Raw genomic sequence first — 14,614 nt, 5'->3', positions numbered from 1 at the left:
AGTTAAAAATGCTTATAAGGCTGTGTACTTTGTTAAGGTGTATAACATGTAACTTTCACATTGTATTCTCTTTTACTGTTCCTATTTTGGTGCATTGATGCATTAGTCTTAGGAAATAATATAATTTTGAGACATTATTTTTGTTTCTTTTCAAGATTTCTGAACTCTGCAATTGCGTTAATACTTGTTCATTCTTTGCATGGCTGGCTTTGCTACAGCACTTTGCTATACCATCTTGTAACTGGCTAAAAAGCTGTGGAATCTTTTTACCTTCTTTTAAAGTGCAGGTGAAGCAAGTGAGTGTGCCATGTCTTTGTGGGGACAGAAACTGCTGGGAATAGTTGTGCTTTTGTTAGGTATTTCCAGGAAAATTGAATGGTGCAACTGAGAGAATTAAAGACTGAAGGCTTTGAATTAAGCAACCAAAAAAAGCCTGTAAATACTCAACAGAATGTAACATAGCTGGAAAACGTGTTTCAAAAAAGTAGTAAATCCTAGATCTCATGCAGGTGCATGTCTGAGCAATTACAATATCTACACAGAAAAGAAAGAAAAAAAAGCATACAAGTATGTGGCTATACTGACTGTCTATTTGTGTATTGGTTTCAGCTTTTGTTGTTTTTTTTGGGGTGTCTTGGGTTTTTTTGTTGTTTTTTCCCCCCTCTGGCTTTATTACAACCTTATTGAGAATTCATTTTCACTTCTCTGAGTGGCAGCACATATTTTTCATCAGATGCCACGGGGTGGGTTTTAAAGTCGGAAACTCAAACAACCTAATTCGTAGTCTACCTACCCCCTATTCCTAAGTATGAGCTCATGTCCTCTAAGCTTGAATTTGCATGGCGTACATGTGAGGTTCTGAGTCACCATGCAGGAGCGAGGCACAGTTGATTTTTTTTTTTCCCAGAGCTGTCGTCATTATTCCTTGCTGATGTTCTCCCGCTGCTTTAAGATTGTGCCACTAGGCTCACCATTAAGTGTTTCCCACCCAAACGGAATCCAGCTTGGAGCTTAAAAGCATGAAATGTTGCTGTAGTTAGCGTTTAAAATGCTGTTTTAACGTCTCCAGCATGCATCCTTAGGAGCATGAGCAGATTTTATCACAAATGAGACAGAATGCTGTGAGGTCCCTCAGGGTTATGGTCAGCATGTCAAAGCAAAGTTCAGTCTCTTGTAGGATTTTGGATTTAGGTACTTAGCCATTCTAATTTGTCACTTTAAGTAGTGAAGTTCAGACCTATGGTTTTTGAGTGAATTGAAGCTATTCCTACAGAACTGTAGGGGATTGCAGAGGCCAGTTTAGGGTTATTCTTGGAAGAATTTCAAGTCTCTAGGGATCTACTTGGATACATTTCCTGTCTTGTCTTAAAAGAATTGTTCATGCTGCATGAAGCACAGTAGGTTTATTCACCCATCCTCTTTCCTTGCAAACACAGCAAATCTGTATACTACATGGGATTGTTCATGGATGTTCTCTGGGGAAATGTATGAAATTGCCTGCTGCTTGCGGTGCTGTTCAGAAGTGAAATAAATGAGTGGAACTTGGCTTGTACAAAGCAATGTTTGTTCACTACGTTGAGAGAAAGCTCAGTGTTTTCTCTGGAACTGATCATGTTTACATACATGTAAGTATAGCCTGGGACAAACCAGCAAAGACTGAGTTAGGATTTGCCATATAGTATGAAGTCTGTGGCCCTCTCCTTTCAGTATCGTGCTTCCAAGAGCTTTTCAGCCTTCTAGGGAAGCTCAAGTGTAGTGTGTGTTCTCACCAGTTTCTTATCTGATAGGTGGCTGCAAGGATTTGCTGTTGAATAGTATTGTGGAGACAGGAGACGCTTTGGGAGCTTTGGCCTTGGTATCGCAGTACCCTCCTGGTGTGTTGTTAAGCCCTGCCTTCCTCCCCCTTGGTGCTTCTTCAAGGGCAAACACCCTGAAAGGAACCTGTGCTAGCGCTTCTCAGCTTCTCTGACTTCTTAAAACATAACCAGTCAGCAGTCACAAACTGCCGCCTCCTTGCTAATTTTTCTGGTTTTCATCTTTATTCAGATGTCTCTTCTTCAAAACCAATATATAGAGATATCAGATTGTCTTAAGCATCCCATTATTTTGTGTACCTTTTCTAATCATCTTGGTCTTGTCCCTCAGACTTTTACTTTTTTTGCAATGGAAACCTTGTAAAGGCTGTTTCTGCCTACTATAGATGAACCCTTTAATCTCTGCCTTTTTTTCTAAGATGGTGACAGTACTTCAGTGTTTTCTCTGCAATCAAAGAAAGCAAGTGTCCTAAACGGTATTTGCTCTTTGAGAACAGTGCTCCTATCACAGTAACCCTGTCTCTAATAAGCAGTGCCAAATTTGGATGTCATGGAGGTTCTGAGATTAGCATTCATTCTAAGTAGGGCTTGTCTTGCACCCAACACTGAACTGCACCATTTCTTCCATTGGTTTTGGTAAACTCCTGACACCTTTTCCAGTCCTCGTTAGTTACATATTCTGTATCCTGTAGAGGCTTTTGCTGCTTTATTTTGGCCAGTTATCATTCTGAAATAATGACAGGAAGCTTTCCCAAGAAGTTTTATTTAGCCAGGCACTGCATTTTTCATCATGGACAGGTTAATTGGCATGTTCGATCTGAAGTGCCCTGAATTCCTGTTCTGCAACACAAGTAGGGCTTTCTAGTCGGGCTGGTCACAGGCATCCTCTCTCACATAGCCTGCACCCTCCTTCCTTTTGCTGAATTTTTTGAAAAAAAAATTGCTGAAGAAAATTATGTATTTTGAGAATGTAACCTGATTGGTGTCCAGCCTACTGCGGAGGACAGCAATACGCAAGCTTACATTTCAGCTCTTGCCGAGCAGAATGGAGCTATTTACATGGGGAGATAATTGCTTTCAGTTGCAAGAAATCAAGCTTGTAGTACTGATAGGATTTTCCTCAGATATGAGGAGGCCGCATTTTCTGACCAATTCAGCTGTTTTGTTTTTTACCAAGATCATGTTAAACAGGAATGAAACCTGGTACAGTTGCTTGCTGTTGTACTGTGCTGTTCGGGGAAATTGTTTTGTTACACTTCAGTAATTTCTAGTCTCTGACCATATATTTCATCCCATCTCTGCCAAAATAAATTCACAGGATTTCATAGGCCATTTTCTTAAAAGACTTTGAAAAGAAAACATACCAGAATTAGTTACAAAACTATGAAGCAAGTGCTTTCTTGTGTCAGTCTTTTGTACTTTTATGGCTCAGGAGTTTTCCGAAGAGTGAGGTCAAGTAATTCTCCATTTAATACCACGTAAGAGTAAGCAGATAGTTTAAAAAAATGTGATTAGTTTTTGATCTGTAACCAAAATTTGTTGAGAAAACCTTTATAAAGAACCTGGGCCTAATGAGTTCTTACCAGTTTGCATGTCTTTTACTAATGAACTTGACTAATTAGTGACAGATGCAAGTCTGACTTTGTATCTGGAGTGACTTCACTGTGCTTGGTCTCCAGTCTCTTGCCGGTACTGCCTTCTAAATTGTTACATAAAAACCAGTGTATACTGCTCATCTCTCCTATATTTCTGGTAAACTTCCAGTGCTATTAAATCCCTAGTTACTGGTTTCATAATCTAGTTCTTGGATTCAGCTCCCCCTCATCTCTCCACAGTAGCAGTAGTTATACAGGGAGCGCTAAGCTGATTTGCAAACACCAGCTTCGAGGTTATTTTTAACATTCCTTAAGGTGGAATTCTACCGCTTACTGCTGCTGTATTGACATCTAGGTAAACTCTTCTGTTCGGTTACCTTCTTGGCAAAGACCAGATGTTGTGCACTGTACAAAGATTTTTATTCTTTTTTCTTTCCAGAATCAAGAACAGCTTAGAGAAGAGGATTCTGATTTTATTCTGAATGATGGTGACCTTACTGTGACATACGGTGATACAACAATAACTGCAAATGGTTCTTCTGGCCCCCATACAGCTACCACTAGCCTTGACGGCAGGAGAACAAAAAGTAATTCAGAGGAAGCACTGGAACGTGATTTGGGAGCAGCAGATCATGAAGTTACAAGCAGGGGTACCCGGCTAGTATTTCCTCTGGAAGACAACGCGTGATTACTGACTCAGTAAAAATAACTCTTCCTCTGTGGATGGATCAAGGAAGACTGCAGGCCACTGTGTCACTTGAGGTGGGGATGTTTATTTAAACAAGTTAACATGCGTAAGTGGTTTACTAGGGTCTGAAGATGTCACCTGTTTTTCTTACTCAAGATGCTGACGGTGGGGTTTTCTAAATGTCTGAAAGCAGACAAATGAGAAAACTGGTCGTTCTCCTCTTCTCAACCGCATATTGAATCCAAGTATAACTAGCACGCTGCAATTGTCTTGTTCAGCTGCAGCAGCTCTCTCTGAAGAGAGGTACATGAAAACATTGTCCATAGAACTGAGCTTGTCTTGGCTTAGCTTGGGAATGCGGAAGAAGAAATATAAACGTGATTAATAATTATGAGATAAAAAAGGATGCGTGTGTATCTGAATGTGGAGAGATCCATTGTTAACTTCTCTCTGAGGCTGAGAAACTAAAGTAAAACGGGACAGTATACATTAGGACTACAGATTCATGAATGCAAGACTATGGGGAATCTGTTACTGCAAGCTGTACTTAATGTATTTCAGGGGGAAAGGGAAAAGATTTCTTCGCTGGCCTTGTGTTTAAATAGGAAGGCAATGAGAGCTACTTGTCCCTTTAGCTTTGGGCAACTTGACTATTACTTTTAGCCTAACTTCTGGTGCCTCAAAAGGAAAACATCCAGCTTCCTGTGGTCTAAGGTGTACCTGACCCAACACAAGTCTGGAGCCAGGCTCCCTTGGGTAGAAATCACGAGGTAAATCTTTCTGGCCCTTAAGGTTCTTGAAATTGGATGAAGATAGTTGGAAACTTACCTTGGGCTGGGGAAAACGGCAGACAGGAGTGGTGGGGGCAGAGAGAGAGACAGTATTGAACTTGCGTGGAACCATGAGGTTTCATATTGCTCAGAAGAATCCATGGACTCTGCTTACAGTTCTTGTGTGTGATAAACAGCAAACATCTAATTAAACAGACAAACGAATACTACTGGCTTTACCATTTGTGACTATCCTAAAAGAAAAGTGTCCACTCTTGTTCTCTTTCACAGAGTAGATATGAAACTTCAGTGGGGCATTGCACAACAACATATAAGCTACAGAAATGATGAACTGTAGTATTATCTTAAATGTGAAGAGGGAAAAATCTTTGCCTAGTATTTAGCCCACTTAACGTAGGCTAGCTTTAACTTATTGCTAAATGCTTTTTAATTTCCAAATGAGGAGATAATCAGTGTCTTTGCCAATAGCTGAAAAACTATGCTTTGAAGAGCACTTCAGCTATTTAAAGCATGCTAAAATGTGACTTCATTCTCATGTCTCAAAAAGTTTATTTTTTTAAAGAGTTCTGTGGCCCACTAATGTGATGTAATATCAGTTTGTCTAAAAAGTGTGGTTTTCTTGCTGCCATTTCAGTTGTTCCTCTCATAAAATTGTGCGTGAGTAAATACCCACTTTGTTTTTCCTTGATATTAAATTCACCAGGCTAACTTTGGTACAAGAAGTCACTGCTGCAGAGAAACATTGCAGTCATGTTGTCGAGTGTGTTTTCTTTCAAATGTGTTTTTTCATGAGTTATCTACCTCCTTGTCTGGCCCTCCAAGGTAAATTTGTAAAGGGCGTTGATCTGTAATGAGTGTCTGCCGTTATTAAGAAAAGAGACACGAGGAAACCAGAAGCCTTTTTGTGGAAAAACTGGAAGACCAATACAGTCTGAGCTCTGTTGTTAAATGGTGAAGAGTAACAAACCCTGATGAAGATACTTGAGCAGAACTCCTTTTCAGTTCTCTTCTGCTTTCAAGGAAGACCAAGCAGATAGCAGTGATTCATGCTATATTTTTTTAGATGCTCTGGCAGTAGAAGAAGTAGTTTCCTCCTAAATTACCAAAACAATTGCATTCATTTTGGAGAAGTCTTTGGGACCTATACTGTCAATGCTGAGCGAGACTTGAGACTTCTACAACGCTTAGAGTTATTATCTCAGTCATATGAACCAAATTTGGGCTTGAGCCAGTGAAATGTACCCCAAATAAATGGACTTAATACAGTGAGGCAAGTCTCTACAGGCAGCTTGAAGCTGAAGCTTACCAAATAGCTTTGGCTGAAAAAGAGAGCCTGATGCAGGGAGAGATTTGTTGGAAGAAAGATCAGGTACAGATTCTGGAAGTGGAAATTCTGTTTAATTAGCTTCCTCAGGAAGACTGAAGTTCTTGAAAGCATCAATAAACCGTCCCAGTGCGCGTGCTTCTCTGTCTGTGTTTTTAATTCCCATGGCAAAAATATACAATTGAATAAAGTTCACCAGTAAGCCTAAAATGTGATTCTGAAAGAGCAGCCAAAATAGGCGGATCATTGGTGCAAGGTGAGGAATATAATAGCCTAACTTCACATTCAAAAATTACTTAAAATGCTTATCCAATATGGTGAGGATAAGCCCATATACACAAGCTTATTTTTTATCCATGTATTACAACAACAAATCTTATTCCATGATTTTTATCCATTTTCCATTTTAAGTCTCCTTCCAAAATTGGACTTCACTGCCAACAAAAGGTAAGCTAAAACATCTAGAAAACTGGCATTTTTGTGCTTTCCTTGCTAGTTAATTCAGTGTATGTGAGAAATGGTCATATTTTGAGTCACCTGTACAACACTGCACATTTTGTGCGAAAGAACAAATTCTGTTAACTTGCATAGGACTACAGGCACTTTATCAGTTAAAGATGAGTACCTATAAGTAGAACCTGTGACTAAGAGCAGTACCATAGCAGCCTCACTACAAACACAGGCATAACACCAGATTTTTCAGGATGCTTTTTGTGAGAGGTATTCAAAGTGCTGCTTACACTGACCTCAGCAATAGCTCTGATACTCTGATCTCAAGTGATCAGAAAGGTGGAATGCTATGACAAGTGTTTATGCTGTACGTTACATGTCTGCTATGCAGAGGAAGGGTACAGTGTTAAGCTACTTTTTCTGATAAAGACTGAACAAGGGTAAAGTCAAGGATGCAAGGTTTTGGCGCCTTTTTTTTTTTTTTTTAATTACACTGAAGGATGAAGGAATTGCCTTTGGAAGGGACTGCAGAAATTTTAACGGGGGGTGGGGTGGGGAATCTATACTTTTTTTGGCTGAACTTCCAAAGAACCTGATCTAAATCAAGTGCATAGCAAAGGTTAAAATAATGTCTACTACTAAATGATAGCTATTATGCTTTACTCCTGGGGGAAGGAAAGACCTCGTAGTAAGAAGTCTAGCAGCCTAGCAACCTTAATAACATGAGGAGCTTACAATAACTAGGAGGCCAGGTCTTGTGATTTTAATCTTTATAATCAGACAATTTGTAGATTCGTATGGAAAGCATGGTCCTTCTTGTATAATTTCGGTTTAACTTGAATCGCAGTCTCTATTCAGAGAGCATTGGTCAGAGGAGCTGCTTTGAGTCCATTTCTGAGCAGTAAACCCCTAGAAACTAATACACTTCACATGCCTTTCAAAGAAAGGTTCAGTGTTTCTTTTAACTCTGTTTGAAGTAGCTCACAGGAATAACATGCTTGACCTCAGCCTTGGCAGACATGGTCTCTGCTTCTGCACGAGTGTGGGAATGGAATTTGAGTACTCGGAAGCCTCAGCTTCATGTGCTTTTCTTTAAGATGCAGGGGGAGGACCTTTTTTCGGGGAGAAACCAGAGAACTTACAGATGTATCAGCAGGGAGTATTCCCCTCCAAAATACTGAACTCACAACCTGCTGAAACTTAGAGGCAAGGGGAGATAAACTGCGACCGGGAGGCACAGAGCATCCAGCAGGAAAGCAGGCGGGAAATACCCCAGACTGGCCACGTATCATCTCAGTCGTAATCAGAGCCACAGAAAGTAGGACAGGGCTGCTGAGTAGCTTGAACACATTTCTAAGAGAAAAAACAAGTAGAATAACAATTTCTAATGTCCCTATATTGAAAAAAGCTCTTCGTAAGAAGCCGCTCATGCAAATGTTATTTGCAGTGCAGGAGGAGGGCCTCGCTTCCCAAGTTTGGGGAGGAGAGTAATACTGCCCAGTGAGAAACCACAGATACTTCTTGGACTGGGATTTTTGGGAGTGCCCTTATGAAAAATAAATTCCAGTAGAAATAAGCATGCAAAGTGAAAGAGAAGGAAAGTGTGGAGGAAATAGTGAATTACAAAGCCAGGAAATGGCTTAAACAGGCAGCTTCACTGTGGGAACAGCGTTGTAAACAATTGCTACCCCCTTAATCTTGCAGTCTTAAATGCTGAGAAGTTTTGTAGGCATCTGCATATCTGAACCTAAAATAAGGGCAATGGGATAATGCAAAAGTGAGTAAACTACCCCATCCTAAGTCATCACAAAATCAAAGGCTTTCACAGGGAAGCACTGACTTACTTCTACTCCAGGGCAAGGAAAGTAACTTTGAAGGCTTTTTAAAAGTTACCTTGTATCACTACTATGTTTTCTTGAACCTAAAAAGCCTTTAGTAATTTTGAAAGCAGTTCTAGGGTAACATTAGTCTGATAAATGTGGAGGTGCCTTACAATGTGTGCACACCTACAAACGTGTAATGTGTAATTACGGGGTGTAAATGCTTGGCCAGGCATATTTGAATCTGTGTTGCAGACTCAAATGAAATTTCATATTTTCATTTGATACTTGCAATGTATACAAGATCTTGCAATAGAAATCAAATAGTTCTCACAAAGCCATTAAATACTCAAATCAGGCAATAAAATAATCTGTCTGGTTTGGATGGTTTGTCCTCTATACCTTTATCCTATGCTACTTTCTTGATCATAATCTATTTTGCACCACCCTGCATGAACTTGCAGACCTCCAAAATGCCGTTGGGTTTGAAGCTGCATCTAGGGACTTGAAACCACTGGGAGAGACAGCTCGTAATAATTTATGCTGGAGTGAAGGGCTTCATTGGTTGCCTGCACTGTCTACATCAGGGAACTTGGTGTAGAAAGATGCAGGGAGGGAGAGAAGCCCTGGCTTTTTGAATACCTGGTTGTGCCGGTGTGGATAAAGCCAGTGCCCCTCCCAGGTTCACGTACAGTAGTACAGAGCAAGAAAGGATTTATACTGGTGCATGCAAAGGAGCAGCAGCAATCTTTTTCCAAGGGAAATTAAAGACGTATGGCTAGGTCTAACTTTTGGTAACATAATGCTTTTTCACTTAGTTTTCTGATGCTCCTAATTTCCTGCATTTTTTTAATCTTTTGGAGCCTTAAAGCATCACATACAAACACATTGGTTACACATTTAAAAAAAAGGGGGGAAGGAACAGTCAGACTTCACTTTTGTGCCTGAGCACAACGTCAAAGCTATGCTAAATTGCTAGCTTATACAAATTCGGTTAATTAGATGGCAATAATTTGAAATACTGCAATTAAAAGTAACTTTCCCACTTTCATTCGGAAAAACACCAGATTTGCATTCCCTCAGAGAAAGTGAATGCTCAACTTAAAAGGGTTTTGCTACAATGTTAAAATACTTAACTTCGGGCTATGAGAAATAGATTGCATTTATTTCTTTAACTAGTAAAGTCTCTGGAGTTGTTATTACAGAGGCAGAGAGAAGTAGGTCATGCAGTTCCATATTATAACATATTTATGGATTTTGTTTCCAGATTTTTGTTTAATCAAGGAGGTTATCATCCACTGTCTGATTCTGAATTTCACTTCTAAATTGCCTAGCAGAATGTCTTGATGCTGACACAGATTAATACCAGAAAGCAGAATACCAGAAGATATTCTTCTGGATCATATCAGCTGGTTAGTAATAGTCATTGTGAAATAACAGCTTCCAGCCCGTGGGGTCACTTGAGGTAAGTTTGTCTGATTTTTAGTTTGGGATGGTTTCGTTGGTGCAGGGAAATCATAAGCCAGGATGTCCCAGATTTGTTCCCTTCCTTTAAGGGGACAGGCTGCCGTGCTTTTCCTGTGCAGTTAAAGGATGCGTGCTACAGGTTTTCTGTTTGTTTTTCCGATCTGTTCACAAAGCACAAACAAAGCATAAACAAAGCAGTGTTTAAACTGACTTCCATCAGTCTACCACTCTCATAACTCTTACCCTCTGGTCACTTAAGATACTTAAGATATGAGCACATCAATAATGTTGCAGGAGGTGTCTTAAGGTTGCTTCAAAAATAAAAACGCACCAGGTATCCAAAGCGTATCATGCTGTCTGGCTTAAGACTGCTATGGTAGATGGTCTTTTTGAAATTCTGGTAATTTCTGTCTGTCTGTTACTGAAGCACCTAAAACGTGCGTGGTATGATAGGTTTGAGCTGGGGGTGGGCCAAGCACTGTGTTGGGGCAGGCCATAAGGTATATTGAATCCTGTCCCTCCTAGGGACGGTTTTTGTCTCTTGTCTGCAAGAAATTGGGTGCTACTGCACCAAATGTCTTTCACAATGCTGAAGTAATTACTGTAAGCAGAGGTTTGTAGAACTGGAGGAATATTATCCCGTATCCCCTGATACATCCTCTTCATAGTGTTAGCTGCAGCAGCAGCTGTCTTTCCAATATTTGCAGTTTAAGCTGTGATGAGGATTTAAGGAGGACAGCAGCTCATTGTGGTGTCGGGATTTGGCTTTTTTGGTCTTCAGCACTGTGGGCAACAATGGTGTGCAGGTGCTGTGAGCCCTCCCTTGGGAGCTCAGTACCCTAATGAGGTTAAATGGCAAGAGATGATTGTTTAACTGCAACAGTGGGTGGGGAAGAGAGAAAAGGCAAAATATTTTGTGAGCTGTCCGTGTTGTGGGGATGGTAGTAGCGGAGGAGGGGGAATAAACACCTGCTGGGCTTTCTGCCACTGGCTGGCTTGTGTACATACTTAACTAAGCACTAAATCATGTGGACAAGATACTGCAGTAATTTTATCTTTGAGCGTGCTGATTTAAGGCTTCATCCATCCATACCCTTCTCAAGAGAAGAAATGCTAGTGCTGCTTGGAGCTCCTGCTCTGTCAACAAGTTTCAGGTTAGGTATGAAGATGGTGTTACCATTCTAGGTCAGCAAAGTACTTTGTCTTTCCATTTCTTCTTGGTATTCCCTTACTTCACATAGACATTGGAGTCACGGGGAAGTAGCAGGTGCAAGGTATTGTTAGCTTTTGTGGAGTTGGTTGCTTTACATTGACTTATATAGTTAGCTGCACTAGAACAAATAATCATATTTGTCATCTGTGGTCGTCAGAAATGTCTCATCTCTTCTTATTTGATAATTAGTCGTGCAATATTTGCTGTGGCTTGATATACATATAAACTCTGTAATTCAGCTCAGAAGTGAAAAGGGCTGATACTGGCAGGTCTTCCCTCAAGGCAAAACTAGGAACTCAGCAGCCGCCTTCTTACAGTACAGAACTGATCTGGAGTTCCCTTCCTTAAAATGTAATTAATGATTCCCACGGGGGAGCATCCAACAGTTGCTGTGATATACTTTTATTTTAGGAAGGGCTGCAAGCAGCAACTAAAAGTATACATTATTACATAGAGAAATAAAATACAGATTTACATCAATATGGCTCTGATTAGAGAGGAGTTACAACTTCTAAATCTGTTCTTAGAGTGATTTTAGAATGATCACGCAGACAAAGGAGGTCTGGGTTATATACTTAATTTTACAAGATGATACGTGGAAAGTCCTTTTGCAAGAGGTCTTAGCTAATGCTGTCTTAGTCACTGTAGGAAGAGGAATATATTAGGATTAATAACTGACCATTGATTCTTAGTTCTGTTTCTTATCTTTTCACCAGTTCTCATCATGGAGAGAAGTTGCTAGCAGTGTCATGCAGAGGTTTGTGCTGCTGGATTTAGAGGAGGGAGTGAGTAGGAAAGTGAAAAATATGTGGAATATTCAGTTACTCAGGATTATGGAACTCAAGGTTGACTGTAGAATGTGAGGTAGTGTTTAGTGAGAAGCACCTCCAGCTGTGCAAGTGCAACAGCCCATAAAATAGCTGTTTTCTTGTAAGAAAGTGCTTGGAATCATTCTCATTAGTGTTCACAAGATGGCAGGAATGATTAAAAAGATTGTGTTGGGAACTGAGGAACTGAAGTCAAAATCACAAAGCTTCTGTTGCTGTAGACACCCCTGTGTCCCTGCCATCAGCATCCCATGTGGCTTTGGTCATCTTTGAAAGGACATAAAAAACCTGAAAAGGCACAGAGCAGGGCAAAAAGGTAACCAGAATTATGGTACAATTTTCATGTGATGAGTAAACACCTGGGTTGTTTCAGTTGGGTAAAAGAGACGACAAAAGAAGATCTGATAATTCTGTAAAATTAAAAATGGTATGGCAAAGGAGAACAGGGAATGGTGATTCACTCATTACTAAAAAAAAAAAAAAAAAAAAAAAGAGGGTACCAGCTGATGTGAAGCAGCAAAACAAAACCAAAGGCAACGTTGTTACTCTAAACAAATAGTGAAACTTGCTGTTCAAAAGTGTATCAACAGGTTCAAAAGTCAGCGTTTCTGACGAGACCAGTTGCACCGACAGCTGTTCAACACAGTCCGAACCTGGCCTCTGCCTTAGGCACTCCCTGAAACAGCTGAGGATTTGGGGGAGGACCAAGGACTTTTTCTGTTGCATGGCTTCCCCTCAGCGTGCCCTGCTAGCCTGTGTCAGGTACCATTGCTGTGAGGCTTTTCCCCTCGTACACACACAGCGAGCTAGTCTGGGTTTTGCAATAAAAGAGATGAATGCTGGAAGGAGGTGCCTTGTGTTAACCCTCTGCCATACCTGCACAGAGCCCAGGCTGGGGAGCTGGGGGTCTGGTCCAGAAGCTGCTCACTGGTACTGGCCAAAGCAGCAGCGTGCAGGTGGCTTTGCCTGTCCTCTGAGGGGGCGTGAGGCGGAGCTTGGGCAGAATGCTAATGCCAGGGTGAGATACCAGTGGGCAGTCTTATTTATCTTACATTATCTTATCATGCGTTTTACACCAAAACCACACTAGCTGCATACAAATTGAGAAATCTATTACTGTAGTGACCAGTTAGCACTGGGATTATTTTTCAGTTTAATGAAAACAGGAATTTACACCTCAGGATAAATATTTCCCTCACACCTTGTACTTCTTCCATAAGAACACTGAAGAAATGGGCACTTTTTGGTGGCTTATGAAATGGCTGGCAAGGCTTCCGCTCACAGCGTGACCATCTTTGAGCAGGGACAGTCTTTCTCTTCCCAGTGATGCAATCTGAGGGCTTTGCTGGGCTTTGCATGCGGTGAGTCACTTCTTTATTTTCTGATGGCAGTATGATCCAGAGAATCAGCAAATCTCAGCACAAAATATTAAGGTTCCGGTCAAAGGAGGTGAAACCCATCTTACACTATTTTTGTTGTTTCATTTCCTTACTAATAGCTGGAAGCAGAGCCTCTGGTTAAGAGTTGCTGCATTTTGACTGTACTTTTCCATTCTGGTCAATGATGAGGTTTTTAAAGAGATTGGAACTTGTTTTAGGAAGAAGTTCTTGATCCCTTCCAGATGGAAAATTTGAAGTGCACAGGTGCTCCCCATTTGGGAGTGTGACTTTACCAGTTCACTATCAGACCATGTATGCAAAGTGTGTGCTTGCTGACAAGGCAGTGCAAGTACTCAGCTGGCACTCAGCAAGAGCAGCCTGCCCCTGCACCGGTTTGTCCTGCAGTCAGGAAGGGAAGCTCTGCAGTGAGCCTGCAAGTGAGAAGCGTGTTGGGTTTTACGGTCATAAGTAGGTTATAGCATCTGTGGGAGGACATGAAAGCTTGTAATCAGGTAAGTTATGAAGGTCACAATTGTTATTTAATGAGAAAGGGACTCTTCTTCAACATTACCAGCTGTTATCGTGGAGAACTGAGATCTAAGAAAATTACAGTTATTTCCTGCCTACAATGACAGAGCCCCTTTGTTTGGGAGGCCCAAGAATCGGTGCTTTTAATGCTCCTTGTTTTCCACTTTTTTTTGTTTGTTTTTGTTCAGTCCAAATAAACCATTCTTCTTTTGCTTTTGTAGTCTGTTTTCCTCAAATAGGTGGGAGCTTCCTTCTGAAAATAAGCTTTTTAAGGGTATTCGGTAAACCATCAGTACGCTAACTGCTGAATATTTGAACTGTGTCAAACAAGGGAGGAGTCAAAATACGGATAGGAGATGGTGATCAGAATTAAACTGTGCTTGAAGAGCTACAGACACTCTGCATATTTTCTTTCCCCCAGCCATTCTATGTATTCTTAAATATAACCAATAAAGGATATTGAGGTGTTTATCAATCTGACATAGCTTCTCTTCTAGCGTTAACACAGCAATGATAGGACCGAGCTCAATATTCTCAAAGCAACTGAACTTTGTTAATCCATTTACCTTCTGTTTTCCCTAACCAAGAATGGGTTCACGAAGTAAAAGCTATTCCTGCTAAACTAATCCATGCTCCAAGACAAAGTGGTTTCTGTAAGCACTTAAGCAACATAAGTCATGTATGGTTTTGAAGTTAGGACCCATTTTCTATTTCCTTT

At 40.7% G+C, this 14,614-nt stretch overlaps 1 protein-coding gene across 2 annotated transcripts in view; it reads left to right on the top strand.

Annotated features, from left to right (window-relative positions):
• Positions 1-14,109, top strand: part of SLC9A7 (solute carrier family 9 member A7) — an 81,077-nt gene extending 66,968 nt beyond the window's left edge. Inside the window, exon 17 of one of the 2 annotated variants that reach the window (XM_037376513.1) lies at positions 3,849-14,109. In XM_037376513.1, the coding sequence (XP_037232410.1) occupies positions 3,849-4,097 (249 nt within the window). In that variant the 3' untranslated portion in view covers positions 4,098-14,109. The remainder of the gene's footprint in view (positions 1-3,848) is intronic. The other variant, XM_037376514.1, reaches the window with a different exon arrangement.
• Positions 14,110-14,614: the final 505 nt, after the last annotated feature.

The sequence above is a fragment of the Falco rusticolus genome, chromosome 2, assembly GCF_015220075.1.
Source record: "Falco rusticolus isolate bFalRus1 chromosome 2, bFalRus1.pri, whole genome shotgun sequence".
Lineage (NCBI taxonomy): Eukaryota > Metazoa > Chordata > Aves > Falconiformes > Falconidae > Falco > Falco rusticolus.
This window is presented reverse-complemented; position numbering and strand designations above follow the sequence as displayed.